Genomic DNA, 18,614 nt, shown 5'->3' on the forward strand with positions numbered 1-18,614 from the left:
AGTTATTTTCAATCTATATTAATCACTTAGATAAAGGGATCGAGTGTAATGTATCCAAGTTTGCTGACGATACAAAGCTAGGTGGGAAAGTAAGCTGTAAGGAGGACACAAAGAGTCTGCAAAGGGATATAGATAGGTGAAGTGAGTCAGCGAGAAGGTGGCAGATGGAGTATAATGTGGGGAAATGTGAGGTTATTCATTTTGGTAGGAAGAACAGAAAAACAGAATATTTTTTAAATGGTGAGAAACTATTAAATGTTATTGTTCAGAGAGATTTGGGTGTCCTTGTGCACAAAGCACAGAAAGCTAACATGCAGGTACAGCAAGCAATTAGGAAGGCAAAAGGTATGTTGGCTTTTATTGCAAGGGGGTTGGAATACAAGAGTAAGGAAGTCTTGCTGCAATTGTACAGGGCTTAGTGAGACCACACCTGGAGTACTGTGTATAGTTTTGGTCTCCTTATCTAAGGAGGAATGTACTAGCCTTGGAGGCGGGGCAACACAGGTTCACTAGATTGATTCCTGGGATGAGGGTTGTCCTACGAGGAGAGCTTGTGTAGAATGGGCCTATACTCTCTGGAGTTTAGAAGAATGAGAGGTGATCTCATTGAAACATACAAGATTCTGAGAGGCTGTTTTCCCTGGCTGGAGAGACTAGAACTAGAGGGCATAGTCTCAGGATAAGGGGTTTGCGATTTAGGACTGAGATGAGGAGGAATTTCTTCACTCAGGGTAGTGAATGTTTGGAATTCTCTACCCCGGAGGTCTGTGGGTGCTCAGTCTTTGAGTATATTCAAGACTGAGATTGATATGTTTTTGGACTCCAAGGGAATCAAGGCATGTGGGGATTGGGCGAGAAAGTGGAGTTGAGGTCGAAGATCAGCCATGGTCTTATTGAATGAGGGAGCCGTATGACCTACTCCTGCTCATATTTCTTATGTTCTGATGTTTTTTCAAATGTCTTTAATTTCTTAATGACAGTGTTGCCCTTCTCCCCCCACCCCCCCCCCCACCCCACCCCAAAATGTTTTTTAACCTAGCTGCTATTGGTGGGATAGAAATGATGAGCAAAATGGAACAGGCTTTTGTTTACTGTAGATTACAAGAATATTCTCTACGCAGTATATAATGCGTTTAAACCCTTTTAAGATAACGTCAAAAAGTCTGTTTCACTTCCATTAAAAACCAGTTAAGGTAATCATTTAATCTGAGACACAATTAATTGTCATTTGGAAAAAAATTGGTTAATAAACGACTGCCAGCTGGATTTGTAAAAAGCAAATCACGTTTGACCAACTTGATTGAGTGCTTTGATAAAGTAACTGAGAGGGTTGATGAAGGTAGTGCGGTTGATGTTGTGTATATGAACTTTAAAAAGTACTGGATGAGCAAAAATGTCCTCCAACTAAATATTGGGAAGACCGAAGCTATTGTCTTTGGTCCCCGCCACAAACTCCGTTCCCTAGCCACTGACTCCATCCCTCTCCCTGACCAATGTCTGAGGCTGTACCAGACCGTTTTCAACCTTGGCGTCCCATTTGACCCTGAGATGAGCTTCCGAACATATATCCGCTCCATCACCAAGACCGCCGACTTCCACCTCCGTAACATTGCCCGTCTCCGCCCCTGCCTCAGCTCATCTGCTGCTGAAACCCTGATCCTTGCCTTTGTTACCTCCAGACTCAACTATTCCAATGCCCTCCTGGCTGACCTCCTATCTTCCACCCTCCATAAACTTGAGCTCATCCAAAACTCTGCTGCCCGTATCTTAACTCGCACCAAGTCCCATTCTCCCATCACCCCTGTGCTCACTGACGTACATTGGCTCCCGTTCCGAGAACGTCGCGATTTAAAAATTCTCATTCTTGTTTTCAAATTTCTCCATGGCCTCGCCCCTCCCTTTCTCTGTAACCTCCTCCAGCCCTACAATCTTTCTGGATCTTTGCGCTCCTCCAATTCTGGCCTCTTGTGCATCCCTGATTTTAATCACTCCACCATTTCTGGCTTGCCTTCAGCTGCCTCGGTCCTAAGCTCTGGAATTCCCTCCCTAAACCTCTCTGCCTCTCTACTTCTCTCTCCCCCTTTAAGACGCTTCTTAAAACCTACCTCTTTGACCAAACTTTTGGTCACCTGTCCTAATACCTCCTTATGTGGCTCGGTGTCAAATTTTGTTTGAAAAGGCACCTGTGAAGCGCCTTGGGATGCTTTACTACATTAAAGGCGCTATATAAATGTAAGTTGTTGTTGTTGTTTAATAAAGTACCGGATAATAGACTTGTTAGCAAAATTGTAGCCCATGAGATTAAAGGGGCAGTAGCAGTGTGGATGCAAAACTGTCTTGAAACATATAAATGCGGTAACATTCAAGGAATCCCACACTTCACCTGACAAAGGAGAAAGCCTCCGAAAGCTTGTGATTTTCAAATAAAACCGTTGGACTATAACTTGGTGTTGTAAGATTCCTTACATTTGTCAACCCCAGTCCATCACCAGCATCTCCACATCATGTCTTGAAACAGAAAGCAGAGAGTAGTGATGAATGGTTGTTTTTCAGGCCGGAGGGAAGTATACAGTGGTGTTCCCCAGGGGTCGATATTAGGACCACTGCTCTTTTTGATATATATTAATGACCTGGACTTGGGTATATAGGGCATAATTTCAAAGTTTGCAGATGACATGAAACATCGGAAATATAGTAAACACTGAGGAGGATAGTAACAGACTTCAGGAGGACCTAGACAGACTGGTGAAATGGGGAGACTCATGGCAGATTCAATTTAACGCAGAGTGTGAAGTGATACATTTTGGTGGGAAGAATGAGGAAAGGCAATATGAACTAAATGGTACAATTTTAAAGGGGGTGCTGTTACAGAGAGAATTTGAAGGTGGCAGGACAAGTTGAAAAGCCTGCTAAAAAAGCCTACGGTATCTTTGGCTTTATAAACAGAGGCAGCAGCCGCTGCTAAATTGGGCCGCGTAGCGCCTGTTGTTTTGGCACTACGCGACCTCCTGGATATCCAAGATGGCGTCATGTAACATAGGGAGAATATGCGTTCGATCAGTGTGCAACGCTGATTTAAAATGATGCACACCATTTTGACACTCCACTCAACGGACTGTCTTAACTGCGACCATCTAAATATGTTTTAGAGTGCCTGCAGGACCCCCAGCGCTATTTAAAGGGACTACCTGTTTTTGGAGGTCGATACTTGAACACGAGGATGAGGGGACATAACCTAACATTTAGAGCCAGGACGTGCAGGAGTGAAGCTTCTACAAGCAAAGGGCGGGAGAAGTTTGGAACACTCTTCTGCAAACGGCAGTTGATGCTAGCTCAATTGTGAATTTTAAATCTGAGATTAACAGATTTCTGTGAACCAAGGGTATTAAGGGATATGGGGCTAAGGCAGGTATATGGAGTTAGGCCACAGATCAACCATGATCTTATTGAATGGTGGAACAGGCATAACGGGCTAAATGCCATTGCCACTTGCTGCCTCCTGTTAGGCGCCACCTTCTCCTGCAAGAAAGCGGAACGTGTGCCTGTCATGGTTGAATAGCTGCCAGTGTGTGCGGCCTGTGAGTGTGGTTGTGCGGCTTGCAACAGTGGTAATGTGTAAGGATGAGAGGAAGGATCTGATTGGGAGAGTTGCGTACTGATGGAAAGAGTTTGTTGGTATGTGGGTGATGAGGGTGTAGTGCGTGGAGCAGTGGATACAGCTAGTAATGTAGTTGGTAGGAGACACCACTTGACAGTTGACCTCACTCACCTTGACCACCCACTCATGTCAAAGCATTGAACTTCTCCCTGCACTGCATCCATGTTCGTGGTGCTATGCCCCTGGCATCCCCCACTGCCTCCCACTGCGTTTTGAGGATATGTCTGGAGGGCCTCTTGCCACCACCGCCACCCCCACCCCCCCCATCCCAACCTCTGCAGATATAGGATGTCCCTCCTTCTGTCCACCTCTTGCACTAAGGCCTCTAGTGCACCAGCAGAGAACCTTGGTGCACGCTCTCTCACAGGCCTGGTACCAACTCGGACCAGCAGATTGGTGAGTTCTGGCATGTAGATTGGAGGATCTGGGATTTAGTTGTGCGCAACCTTTATTCAATGTTTTAAAATAATTCAACAGTTTGTAAACATAGGGATGAGACCTGCACCAGTGTTTTACATGTGCGATGTCTGATCTCCATTCAGACTCCGTGCAAACCCATACCTTGTTTTTTTTAGCAAATAACAGGTACCGGCTACCTTTAAGAGGTGCAGTCTGCCTTTAAGAGATTTGGGCTCCCCCTTGTGATGGAAAGTGTGAATGTCCTTGAATCCTCGTATCAATGCAGGTTTTTAACGCTTGGCTGAGATAAATGTTCAGGCAGGACGAATGCTTCGTCCTGCCTGCGATGGAAGCACCGGGCGTGGGTTAATCGCGGATCGCGATATCTGTGCCCAGTTTCGGGGGTTAACCAATTTAACCCCCATAGAGTACAAAAGCAAGGAAGTTATGCTAAACCTTCATAAATCACTGGTTAGGCCCCAGCTGTAGCATTGTGTGAAATACTTGCTGAAAGGGTGGTGGATGCAGATTCAACAATAACTTTCAAAAGGGAATTGGATAAATATTGAAAGGGAAAAATCTACAGGGCAATGGGGAAAGGACAGGGGATTGGGACTAATTGAATAGCTCTTACAAAGGCATGATGGGTCAAATGGCCTCCTTCTGTGCTGTATCATTCTATGATTGTATGATAAGGAATTAGTTTAACAATATGTGAAACTTTCTTTGTGAAAAAAATCCAATTCATTTGGGCTATTAACTCGGCCATTGTGGAACTCCAAGATCTGCATGAGACTGTGCAATGTTCTCAAAACAAACTGCAAATGATGGTTACATTTGATCTCAATAACTTGCTTGCTACAAAAGAATTATGCTTTACTAAAAGTTGGTTTACACCCATAGTGCCCATTGGATGAAATATGCACAATAATATATGATCGGGGGCGTGGTGCCAGCATTCCATTTTCCAGTACTGAGTTCCTTCACCTTTATGACACAGAATTCACAAAAAAAAGTGTGATTCATTCTTTGGTGGTGTCTGGTTTTGTATTAGAAGAATTAATATTTTGACAGAAAGCTTACTGATTGTAGTCTGAATGGTGACTGCTAAAATACAGACTGTATTCAGTATATTTGTACTGATATAGAAATGAATTCCAAGGCTGGCTAATACTCGATCGATACTGAGTGGCCGCTATGTTGGTTCTCATGATAAAACTATAATCTTAGGACTCATAGGAGTGTTGGAAAGGTGCAAGATTATACATTAAGTACAACAGCAACAATTTGCATTTATATTCAAAGAGGAGAAAAGAAGTAGATGCTGGGTTTTTGCAGGAGAGTTCCGGAGAGTAGGGCCAAGGCAACTGAAGGGACTGTTACCCAAAAGGAATGGAGCAAGGAGGGGTGCACGTTAGGTCAGAGGCCATGGAAGGTTACAAAGCTAGATTGGGACGAAGCTGTGGAGGGATTTGTAAATGAGGACAAGGATTTTAAATTTTATCCATTTGGACGGGGAGCCAATATAAGTCAACATTGAAATGCATGATAGGTGAACAGGTTTTAATACGGGATACGATGTGATTAACAAAGTTTTGGATGATTTGTAGTTTATGGAAGGTGGAGGTCAGGAAGCCAACAAAGAGAGCGTTGGTGAATTAGATTTGAGAGGTAAGGAATCTTACAACACCAGGTTATAGTCCAACAGTTTTATTTGAAAATCACAAGCTTTCGGAGGAGAAAGCCTCCGAAAGCTTGTGATTTTCAAATAAAACTGTTGGGACTATAACCTGGTGTTGTAAGATTCCTTACATTTGTCCACCCCAGTCCATCACCGGTATCTCCACATCATAGATTTGAGAGGTGACAAAGGCTTAAGGGTTTCAGCAGCACTGGGGGTTATGATAGATTTGGAGGTAGGTGATCCTGCAGAGATGATAGCAAGTCGTCTTGGTGTTAGATAGGATATGGGATTTGAAACTCAACTTTGGGAACAAAATGCCAATGCTACATACAGTTTGATTCAGCCCCTGTGAGCAGTTGGGGTGGGAAATGGAAGGTATGGAGTGTCTGGTGGGAGCTGTAAACGACGCCTTTGGCCTTCCCATTGTTGATCAGAAAAAATTGTTCCATCCACAATTTAATGTCAGGCAAAATTGCCAGTTGTGGAATTTTGAGACCAAAATGTTTATCCCTGCCTAAATGAATACAAATGTGGTGAGGTTTGTTTCAGGCTTAAGAGGTAACAAGCTGCTGTGTGATTGATTCAGTTATGTGTATGTTAGCCAGTTACTTTGGAATCGAGTGTCAGTAATTCAACTCCAATAAACCTCAGAAACCATTGAAAGGATATTTAAGTGGCTAGAACTGTTTATTAGACTGAGATAGCAGAGGAGAGTTGAGTGGAGTTGTACCACATGGATACATAGTACGCTGCATGGCACTACCATGGGTTACTACAACATTGCATGGTTCTGTGGGTACATGATACACTGCATGGCACTGCATTGGTACATGGTACACTGCATGGCACTACATTGGTACATGGTACACTGCATGGCACTACAACAGCAACAACTTGCATTTATATAGCGCCTTTAACGTAGTAAAACATCCCAAGGCACTTCACAGGTGTATTATCAGATAAAATTTGACACCGAGCCACATAAAGAGATATTAGGACAGGAGACCAAAAGCTTGGTCAAAGAGGTAGGTTTTAAGGAGCGTCTTAAAGGAGAAGAGAGAGGTAGAGAAGCGGAGAGGTTTAGGGAGGGAATTCCAGAGTTTAAGGCCTAGACAGCTGAAGGCACAGCTGCCAATTATGGAGCAATTAAAATCGGGGATGCGCAAGAGGCCAGAATTGGAGGAGTGCAGAGATCTCGGAGGATTGTAGGGCTGGAAGAGGTTACAGAGATAGAGAGAGACGAGGCCATGGAGGGATTTGAAAGCAAGAATTAGAATTTTAAAATCGAGATGTTGCCAAATCGGGAGCCAATGTAGGCCAGTGAGCACAGCGGTGATGGGTGAACAGGACTTGGTGCAAGTTAGGATACGAGCAGCAGAGTTTTGGATGAGCTCAAGTTTATGGAGGGTAGAAGATGGGAGGCCAGCCAGGAGAGCATTGGTATAGTCAAGTCTAGAGATAACAAAGGTATGGATAAGGGTTTCACATAGGTACACAGGTACTACATGGGTACATGATGTACTGCATGGTACTACATGAGTAGGGGTGTGTGTCAGTCAGTTTTATTTAAAATGTGCAAAGAAATGCGTGCAGCAAGCAGCTGAAAATTTCAGTTTGATCTTTGAACAGTTCCAATGTAGGATTATTCATATTTTCCAACATGAGGACAGATGGGACCTTAAGCTAATCAGACATCATTTATTGAATTTTATTTTGTGTATTCATTTATACATTGTGCTCAACTCAATCATCCAAATCCCTACACTTTTCTCCTCTTCTCTCCTGAAGGCGTTGACTCCAGGCTGGGATCATCAACCTTCCAGTACCTCAGCCCAGTGCCGATTTTTTTGCCCCCTGAATGAGCCTAGACAATCTCAGACATTGGAGGTATCACAGCCAAGCCTGATCCTGATCCTGATTACTCAATGTGCACTTTTCAGCAAGCAGTCACTGGATATCAAAACATTGATTGATTCCAATTGTAGCACTACTGCTGCCACCAACATTGAGATGAGCTAAAGCTCCTCAAATTAGGGATGTGGACCGTGAGGCTCAGTTAAAAGTATGAAAGATTTTCTCATTTCCTGCAGGCTTTGATGCGTCCAGGACGGATTGACCGCATTATATACGTACCACTGCCTGATACAGCCACTCGGGCAGAAATCTTCAGACTGCAGTTTCGTTCCATGCCAATTAGTGATGACGTCAGTTTGGATTACCTGGTAGCCAGGACACAGAAGTACTCTGGAGCTGAGGTAAGCACCAATGAGGAATCTCGAGTGCAGCTGTAAATTCAGGGGTTTTGCAAATCAGAATCTCTTCACTTTCTCAGCTCTTAAAGTGCTAAGTTAAATAAATTTGGACAGTTAAGATTAAATTCCGAGTGGACATGAGTCCACAAACACAGAATTGCTCTCATTTAATTTAATTGGCAGCCATTTGGCAATTTCACTCAGCAATGCTGTGAAGATGGATAGCATGAGATGGTGAACTGTCACACTAGTGCACCAGATGGTATTATTTTGAAGTTGTCGAGGAAGTTTATTGTCTGGGTGATATGAAAAGACAGGAGCTATACATTGTATCTGACCTAGACGGTAAACCTGGCATCAGAGTACCCAGTGCTGTTACTGGATGTATGCCATCTCTCCTCTTAGTCTTCGGATGAGTTAGGACAGAGCCACTCAACATAGGTTTCCACTATTGTCTGATGCTGTTTGCACCATCTCCCGAGGTAACCTACCAAGCTCAATTGAAATATATTGTGTGCTGACCACCTCAGTTTCTATTTTCTTTGGCCCTTGTTGGTTGCTGGATCTTTACAAGGTTGATCTTCAGGTCTATTCTTTCTTGGGAGTATAAACAATAACCACTTTCCCCACTCTCACATACTACAGTGTGTCTAATTCTACTTAGACATACACATAAAGTGCCTGTTTAAAACTATCTCTAAAGGAACTAGAAGGAAATGGCAGCTTGACATGTTAGCACATATGTTCAACAGTGATTTTGTACACCCTGGTTTGGGGGAAGATGTGCCGCAAAAACATTGTGGTAAAATTGAACTGAGTTGCAATGAACTCAATCCAGACTGAATCCGATTTCTGCTGCAAACAGGGTAATAGAATTCTGAAAGATGAGAGCTTCAGTAGTAAAAGGTGACTAAGCATAGAGGGAGTGGTAGAGGAAGGACAGCTTTAAGTTACAGCAGCACCCCTGTAATCCGAAAAATACATGGGAACGGATATTTTTTGTCACAATTTTAATCACAGCCGTTGAAAACACGTAGTCAAGTTGCTCAGGTAATTTCTTACTTTGCAGTGTTTCAGCTGAGAGCAAGCAAACAGCATTTGAGCCCTGCTTAAGATAACAAGTTTCTGCTGGGGTGGGAGGAGGCTCGTGTGGAGCATAAACACCAGCATGGACCAGTTGGGCTGAATGGCCCGTTTCTGTGCTGTACATTTTATGTAAGTCTATGTAAAAAATGAAATTCTCAGCAAGTACTTTGCAATGATTAATTTAAACTATATTACATGTTATAAACTGGATAGCCAGCTGGTGAAGGATAGAATACTAAAGCCTGGTCTTCAGTTGCTTCCAAGCCTTTATTCACAGAGATCAACACCCACACCTTAGATAAGCGCTCTTATAAATGGATACGAGAGAGTCCCCAGTTGATACACACCACCTGAATACAATTAACACTAATTGATATAAATCACATGGATACAAAGGATAGTAAAATGGGTGTCTTGCCATTAAAAAAAAATCCAAAACAGAGATTCAAACTATTATTATTAACTTAAAACAAAAGCAAAATACTTGGAATGCTGGAATTAAAAAACAGAAAATGCTGGAAACACTCAGCAAGTCAGGCAGCATCTGTGGAGAAAGAAAGAGTTAATGTTTCAGGTTAATGAACTTTCATCAGAACTATTAACTTGAACATTGTTTTGTTCTTTTGTTGTTAAATATCTTTGTTGAACCTGAGAATGCTGATTTCCTGATTGGAGCAACCTGGGTGAAAGGAGTTGCTGATCCCAACAGTGTTATGGATTTCAATTAACCTGGTCAGAGATATATGAGGCCATTAGCCAGACTGTTTCACATTGAATGTGTTCTGTTCTCCCATGGTCAGACTTAGTAGTTCCTTTAAAGCCAGCCCCTTTGATAAAGTCATCAGTTTAAACAAAGGCATTCCAAAAAAGACCAAAGAACATTAAAAGTTAATAACACTTCTTTGTAACTATTTGAAGGAAATGGACAAAATTGATCCAAGCAGATTGTTCATTACAATTGAGCATTCAAATATTAATTAGGAAGTTAGGAGTAGGATGGAAGTCAGGCTGGGGATTTTCATTAAAAGGTTAAGAGAATGACAAAATAATTTGCCAGGGAAGGTCATTGAAACAACCAGTAAAGATGGCTTCAAGAGATAATTAGATGTATTTCTGAAGAGAGAAGGGATCGAGGGTAATAGTGAGAAGGCAAGACATGTGAGGGTTGATCCCATCTTGTTGGGCCTCATGGCCTTCTGCTGTTCTGAAAAAGTCTTTTCTTTTAAAGGATGCTGATAATGAGAATAGAGTGTTCAAAATATTTTTTCCACAAAGTACATAGATCTGTATTGCATACAAAAGAAAAAATACAAGTGTAACATTGCTCAGGCTTCTTTTGTGCTTTGAATAATTTCAGTGCAATATTCTGCTGTGTTGATGTTATGAGGTGCACCATACATTGGACATTCTATTACATCAGTACTTCACCCCAGCAAGTTTAATCCTTTATTGACTCTTTATGAATTTTCCTATTTCTTTTTGCCTATAAAAAAACTTTTGTATCCCTTCATTCTGTCGTACATCGTATGTGTGCTGGTGAACTGCAAAAAAAAGGCAAAAGCACATGCTGTCACTCTGGAGCATCATCCTCCCCTTTACAATCTAGCAATAGAAGCTGTGTAGAAACATAAAACAGAACTTATAGCAGGAGGAAGAAAATAAACTACATAAAAGACCCTTGCACGCCTGCCTACATTTAGAAAACGGTATTATTAAGTGCCTTCCGCTTTAGGGGCTCCACTGCAGATTTGTACAAAGGTGCTGACTCCTGAGGTCATCTGGGAATTATGGGTTTGTGCCAATCACAGAAGTCAAGGTGATTGACTTAGCATCAGTGCAGTCTGAAGTGTTCCTGATAGTTTGCTTTTATCTGTCTTTGGCAGTAGGACAGGCTTTGCTGAAAGTAGCACACAGTGTTCTTACTAAGATCAAGACATTGTTTATTTCTTTTTTGACATTCTCTTCCATTACAAAGGACCTTTGTGTTTTGACCTTCACAACAACTGGCTTTTATGGTTAATGAATTACATTTATTTATACTATACCTTGGCAAATATTGGCTTTATTACATTATATTTTTATTCAACTTTAAATGCGACACAACAAAAGTTGATTTGTTAATTGATAATCCATTTGGCACCCTGAGTAGGTGTGATATTGAGGCAATATTTTGACATTTCACAACAATTTACCAAGTAACTTTTTTGGGGGTTGGGGAGAGTTGGGGCTATAGGTACAAAGCTTGCACAAAACAGCCAATTTATTTGGTTTCTGCGTGTGGATTTACCTAGGGAGAAAAAGACGTTTGCACAGTTGCTGCACACCAGGGATCTTTTCTACGGACTTGTTGATTTCAGGTCAAATTCATAAGTCATAAATCAACCGACTCACAATTTATGTGTACTTTAACAATAAACAGATTGTTCTGATAAAATCTGAAATTACTTTAACCCATCCGTAGGGATTGTACAAAAGCCGCTGTGCCAAACTTTGGTTGTGTTTTGCTTATTTTTCTCGTCATTTATTTTTTTCATCTTTGTTTAAATTTTGTTGATTTCTATCTGTTTCCTATGGTTTGTGGGGATCATATAATGCCATACAGATGTGAACACTGCTTCATTGCAGTGGAGACCATAAATTAAACCTCATTATTATAGATTTGCAAGGACCAACTAATTTTTTCTTATCAGGGATTCAGTTTTTTCCGAGGCAGGAACTCCCCTACTGACAATATTTAGCTTGGGAGCAGGGCTGAGTTTTACTTTAACAAAATAAAAACATAGAAATGCACAGCAAATAAATCAGCATCTGAAAGAGAAAGACAGGTTAACATTTTAGGTGAGACCCTTGATCAGTTGGTATACTCTGACCTCTGAGTCATTAATCTATGGATTCAAGCCCCACTCCACGATTTGACCATATAATCTAGGCTGACACTCTAGTGCAGTACTGAGGAAGTGATGCATTGTTAAAAGGTGCCACCTCTGGATGAGATGGTAAATCTGAACTCTGCCTGTTCAGGTTAAAGATCCCATGTCACTAGTTAAGAACATAAGAACATAAGAAATAGGAGCAGGAGTAGGCCAATCGGCCCCTCGAGCCTGCTCCGCCATTCAATAAGATCATGGCTGATCTGATTCTAACCTCAAATCTAAATTCATGTCCAATTTCCTGCCCGCTCCCCGTAACCCCTAATTCCCTTCACTTCTAGGAAACTGTCGATTTCTGTTTTAAACTTATTTAATGATGTAGCTTCCACAGCTTCCTGGGGCAGCAACTTCCACAGACCTACTACCCTCTGAGTGAAGAAGTTTCTCCTCATCTCAGTTTTGAAAGAGCAGCCCCTTATTCTAAGATTATGCCCCCTAGTTCTAGTTTCACCCATCCTTGGGAACATCCTTACCGCATCCACCCGATCAAGCCCCTTCACAATCTTAATGGTTTCAATAAGATCGCCTCTCATTGTTCTGAACTCCAATGAGTAGAGTCCCAATCTACTCAACCTCTCCTCATATGTCCGCCCCCTCATCCCCGGGATTAACCGGGTGAACCTTCTTTGTACTGCCTCGAGAGCAAGTATGTCTTTTCTTAAGTATGGAGACCAAAACTGTATGCAGTATTCCAGGTGCGGTCTCACCAATACCTTATATAACTGCAGCAATACCTCCCTGTTTTTATATTCTATCCCCCTAGCAATAAAAGCCAACATTCCATTGGCCTTCTTGATCACCTGCTGCACCTGCATACTAACTTTTTGATCTTCTTGCACTAGGACCCCCAGATCCCTTTGTACTGCAGTACTTTCCAGTTTCTCGCCTTTAAGATAATAACTTGCTCTCTGATTTTTCCTGCCAAAGTGCATAACCTCACATTTTCCAATATTGTATTGCATCTGCCAAATCTCCGCCCACTCACCCAGCCTGTCTATATCCCCTTGTAGGTTTTTTATGTCCTCCTCACTCTCCACTTTCCCTCCCATCTTTGTATCTTTGAAGAAAAGCAGTGAACACTCCCAGCTTCCTGGCCAAAATTCCTCCCTCAGTCAACACCACCAAAAACAAATTAACTGGTCTTTCATCTCATTACTGTTTGTAGGAGCTTGCTGTCTGTAAATTGGCTGCTGCATTTATAACAACAGTGACTGAACTTTCAAAGTAATTCATTGTATGTGAAGCACTTAGGGTCTTTTGAGAGATGTGATAAGGTGCTATATAAATGTCTTCTTGATCAGAACCAGCATTTATGAGTTGGAGAAATGCCTTTTTTGGCCTTCTATTCAAGTTTGATCATATCGTATTTTTAGTACTTTATGATGACATGTAGCTAGAAGTGTGATTTATGCCTATCTATAAACTATATTGTGAGCAATGTTGTCATACGAATCCTTAACACATGCATATCAAATTCTTTTCTCCACCATTTTAGCGGAGACACTATCCTGCTCATTATTAAACTTGTTTTTTTTTATTTTACTCCCTTTAAGACATGTACTGAGACCCAGACGTGGGGAAGATATTAAAAAAAAGTATTAATGCTGTAAATTTTAAAAGCTGCCAGTTTCGGGGCTTGACTCCACATTCATATAAGTGGGAGGAGTGCTGTACCTTTCAGTCACCTCTCGCTGCAAGCAAGTTCCAGCCTCCTGTTTGCTTTCTCATGGCTCGAGGCAGCCTCTTTCCTACCCACTCTCTTCCAGCCTTGCATTCTCACTTGTAGATCCAGGAAGTGTTGGCCTCTCTACCCGCCCTCTCCCAGCATGTCATCTTTCCATTCCAGGCATGACCTTCCTGCTCCTTCTATCCAAGACCAGCCTCTCCGCTTCCTTTCTCTGGCTCTGAAAACCCCACTTATTCCCTTCCAGCCCCTTACCCTCCCTGCTTGCTTCCTCCCAGCCCTGTGGGCCAAGTGCAGGCAATTGGGACTAGCTTAGTGGTATAAACTGGGCGACATGGACATGTTGGGCCGAAGGGCCTGTTTCCATGTTGTAACTTCTATGATTCTATGATTCTAGGAAGGATCGGTGGCTGGGCCTTGCTCTAGGAAATATCAGGATGGGGCTGGGACATACATGCAAATGGAACAAAACCGCATAATTGCTGGATCCTTCTGCACCCACTTTCAGGAAGAGAATACGTAATTTCTATAGTTGTCTCTGTGTCAAAGCCCCAAGTCAGGCTGCAGAGTTCTGTGGAGAGAAAAGGAGTAAGTGAGACACGTATATAAAGACATTCCGAGAGAAAGGGAGATGGTATAGAGTTACATCAGTGTGCTGCACAGAAATAGGCTATTTGCCCAACTGGTCTATGTCGGCATTTATCGTCCACATAAGCCTCCTCCCACCCCTCTTCATCTAACCCTATCAGGATATCCTTCTATTCCTTTCTTCCTCATGTGCTTATCTAGCTTCCCTTTAAATGCTAATTGCCTCAACTACTCCTTGTGGTAGCGAGTTCCACATTCTATCCACTCTTTGGATAAAGAAATTTCTCCTGAATTCCCTATTGGATTTATTAGTGACTATCTTATCTTTATGGCCCCTAGTTTTGGTCTCCCCCACAAGTGGAAACATCTTCTCTATGTCTACTCTATCAAACCCTTTCATAATCTTAAAGACCTCTATCAGGCCACCCCTCAGCCTTCTCTTTTCTAGAGAAAAGAGCCTGTTCAGCCATTCCTGATAAGTATATCCTCTCGGTTCTGGGAGCATCCTTGTGAATCTTGTTTGCACCTTCTCCTGTGCCTCTATATCTTTTTTATAATATGGAGGCCAGAACTGTGCACAGTACCCCAAATGTGGACTAACTAAGGTTTGGTACAAGATTAACATAACTTCCCTGCTTTTCAATTCTATCCCCCTAGAAATGAACCCCTTATTAACCTGTGTCACTACATTTGATGATTTGTGTATCTGTACCCCTAGATCTCTTTGCTGCTCTATCCCATTTAGACTCTTATTATCCAAGCAGTTTGTGGCCTTCTTATTCTTCCTACCAAAATGTAACACCTCACACTTATCTATATTGAAATTCATTTGCCGATTACACACCTATTCTGCAAGTTTATTAATGTCTTTTTGTATTTTTCACAGTCTTCCTCAGTATTTACTATACCCCCCCCAATTTGGTGTTGTCTGCAAATTTTGAAATTGTCATTCCAATTCCTCAGTCCAAATCATTTATGTAAATTGTATACAACACTGATCCCAGCACCAAACCTTGTGGAACACCACTCCCTACTTTTTGCCAATCTGAGTAGCTACCCTCATCTCCTACTTCCTGTTTTCTGTTCTTTAACGAACTTGCTATCCATTCTGCCACTTGTCCCCTGACTCCACATGCTCTGACCTTAGTCATGAGTCTACTATGCGGCCTTTTGAAAATCCAAATATATTACATCTACTGCATTACCTTTGTCTACCCTTTCTGTTACTTCAAAGAATTCAATAAGGTTGGTCAAGCATGACCTTCCCTTTTGAAATCTGTGCTGACTATTATAGTTTCGGTTTCTAGATGTTTTTCCATTACATTTTTGAGTAAAGATTCCATTATCTTTCCTATCACCGACGTTAAGCTAACTGGTCCATAGTTCCCTGGACTTGTTCTATCTCAGTTTTTAAATATAGGAATAACATTAGCTGTCTGCCAGTCCTCTGGCACTAATCCCTTTTCTAATGAATTTTTATATATGTGCAATAGTGCCTCTCCTATCTCTTCCCTAACTTCTTTTAATATGCATGGATGCATTCCATATGGAACAGCGGTTTTATCCTCTCTAAGTTTGGTTAGTTTATTAATTATCTCCCCCTTTTCTATCTTAAATGTCTTTATATCTTTTTTGATCTCTTCTAATGTCATGTCCACCTTGTTAGTCTCTCTGGTGAATACTGAGACAAAGTATCTATTCAGTATATGTGAGAAGCAAAATATATGTGAGAAGCATGCAGAATGGGCTATATACAGCAAGGGAGAGACATAAAGACATATGGAAAGAAAGGAAAGACATATATAGAGAGAAAGATAGTGTTTAAGAAACATACGGACAGAGTTGGGCACTACGGAAGAGAAAGAAGATACAGTGAAGGAGACACTTACAGAAAAAGGAAGGGAGGAAGAGAGAGAGTGCAAACAAGAGAGTGAGAACAAGAGCAAGAGTCAAATCGAGATACAGAGATGTCAAGGTGAGAAAGCATGCAATGCTTCCGGCATATTTAACTGTAGAAAAAAATCCCTTCTGCTCAGCCTCAACAATGTTCCACAATCCTAACCTCATTAGAGCACCCTTACTGTACCAGTATGAGATTTTTCCATTCCCATGAGCAGCCATCCTGTCAGAATGCTTGAGAGAGGGGGAGATGATAGAAAGATAAACAGGAAGATAGAGAGAAATAGAAAAAAATTCGAGAGTGAAAAATCAAGCAGAGAAACAGGTACCTATTTTGATGGAACCAATAAAGATGACACTGGGTTGCCCCAGGGTCACCAAACAAGAATCAGCACAAGTGTCCCCTTTAGTGCACCACTAATATAGGAAATATATGGTCCAATCAAGCTAAAAGAAGCTCAACATAAGCAATGTTGCCCCAATGTCACCAGATGGGAACAAAAACCGTTATGTCAAGTGCCCTCGGGCACCACAAGTATAAAACAAACAATCATAACTATGTACAGTACGGTGACATACACAAATAATAATTAAATCAGAATATGTTGGTGGATATCAACTATTGTCTCTATACCCTGCGGTGCCCACCGGTCGCCAGAATGAATGAGGTTGACTTTTCTTTTGTTAATTTGTCCGTAAGCAACACTGCTGGAAACCATGTAAATATCAAATGTAAAGCTTAGTGCACCATTGGTTTATGAATCCAATATTTTGCAAGTCTTTTCCCATTCTGACACAAAATGGAAGTGATGGAATGACCAAAACACATTTCATTATCAGGAGCATAAACACGATCCACAGTAGGGACAAAACCCCAGGTTCACGATAAGGGCCAAGGCACAATGCACATCAAAGGACCAAAACATAATCCAGGATAGGGACTGTGGTAGCAGCAGCGCAGCAGACATGATGACCAGAGACTGCTGTCTGCACATTGCTGTATTCTACATGCCATGGAAGGTGATGCAGTTTAGTACTGAATGATACTGAAATCTGTGTGAGCTTTTTTTCCAGAATTTGCTGTCATTGCAATATTTGGGTCCTGAGACTGTTTCTGAATGAATGCACCTTTTAAATCATCCAGAGGGAACCATGCTGCTTTTATTCTGGTTTTTGAAATATAGGTGGGGAGGAAGGAAACTCAAATTAAGTATTGGTTTAGAACATATCATTTTAAGGTGTGCAGAAATCCATATTCTCTTGTCATAACAATTGTAAACAATTTTACAACACCAAGTTATAGTCCAGCAAATTCACAAGCTTTCGGAGGCTACCTCCTTCCTCAGGTGAACATCGTTCACCTGAGGAAGGAGGTAGCCTCCGAAAGCTTGTGAATTTAAAATAAAATTGCTGGACTATAACTTGGTGTTGTAAAATTGTTTACAATTGTCAACCCCAGTCCATCACCGGCATCTCCACATCTTGTCATAACAGAGAGAGCATCTAGTTGGTGAGCAGCTGTGGCGAATACTGTTTGTTTTGGCACTAGATGTGTTCCTATTTTCAAGCTCATAGTATGGTGTGACATTGGGTAAGTGTGCGAAAGGAGGTGGTTGTCAGCCGTATATCAAACCCCTCACTTACATGAAGCTATTTCAATGAATAGGCACCATCATAAATCTCCATCTCTGCTGACTAAGGTGGAGGAGTTGTTTATGGAGCCAAGAGTCTTCACACTTCCTACTTTGCAATGAACCAGGTCTAATTGAAAAGTTCAGATTGTAGAAAAATGAGTTTGAACATTTTCGATTTTCTGAACTTGCAGTAATTTTTTTCAAATAATGGAGAAGCCTGTTTCAATCAGATAGTTGATTGTTTGCACTTCATTGAAGTACACATAAAGATTGGATGGCAGCCATTAGCAGTCACTGGAACCATTGTTTCTCTTGCATGTGTTGCAGAAAAATTAGTCTCTGTACTGTCAAAAAAATCAGAACTTCGTACCCATTGATTGAAGGTCGAAAAACATCATCAGTGCAGCAACAATGAACTTGAATGTGAGCACTAATTGCCGATTAATCCACAGCAGTATAAATGTAGTTACAAAGTGAAGTCACGTGTCCAAACAAACCCTGAAATGCATTAATCATTGATTAATGAACACCATTGTATTTATTGTTGCCTCGATGAAATGCCTCTCAGTAATTTAATTTCATTCTGCAAGAAAATAACATCTCTGTCTAGGCCAGATATACTATGTTTTTAAAGATTATACATAATCCTCTCCCAGCTGGTTGTTAGGGTCCTACATGTAGTGAGATTGAACAGCCTTACTCAATTCTTACTGGACATGCCACTCAGCATTAAACCCCCTAATTCAGTGGTAATTGGCACTATATTTGGAGTTGCCAAATCTGATTGCACATATGCCGGG

The 18,614-nt window shown here is 41.5% G+C and overlaps 1 protein-coding gene across 7 annotated transcripts in view; it reads left to right on the forward strand.

Moving 5' to 3' along the window:
• Nucleotides 1-18,614, forward strand: part of afg2a (AFG2 AAA ATPase homolog A) — a 553,942-nt gene that overhangs the window by 428,783 nt on the left and 106,545 nt on the right. For 5 of the 7 annotated variants that reach the window (XM_067993427.1, XM_067993439.1, XM_067993413.1 and 2 more), the window contains one exon: nt 7,832-7,996. The exons of the other annotated variants lie outside the window; for them this stretch is intronic. In XM_067993427.1, coding sequence (XP_067849528.1) covers nt 7,832-7,996 — 165 coding nt within the window. The remainder of the gene's footprint in view (nt 1-7,831; nt 7,997-18,614) is intronic. 7 annotated transcript variants of the gene reach the window in all.

Source organism: Heptranchias perlo, chromosome 1, assembly GCF_035084215.1.
Source record: "Heptranchias perlo isolate sHepPer1 chromosome 1, sHepPer1.hap1, whole genome shotgun sequence".
Classification (NCBI taxonomy): Eukaryota; Metazoa; Chordata; class Chondrichthyes; order Hexanchiformes; family Hexanchidae; genus Heptranchias; species Heptranchias perlo.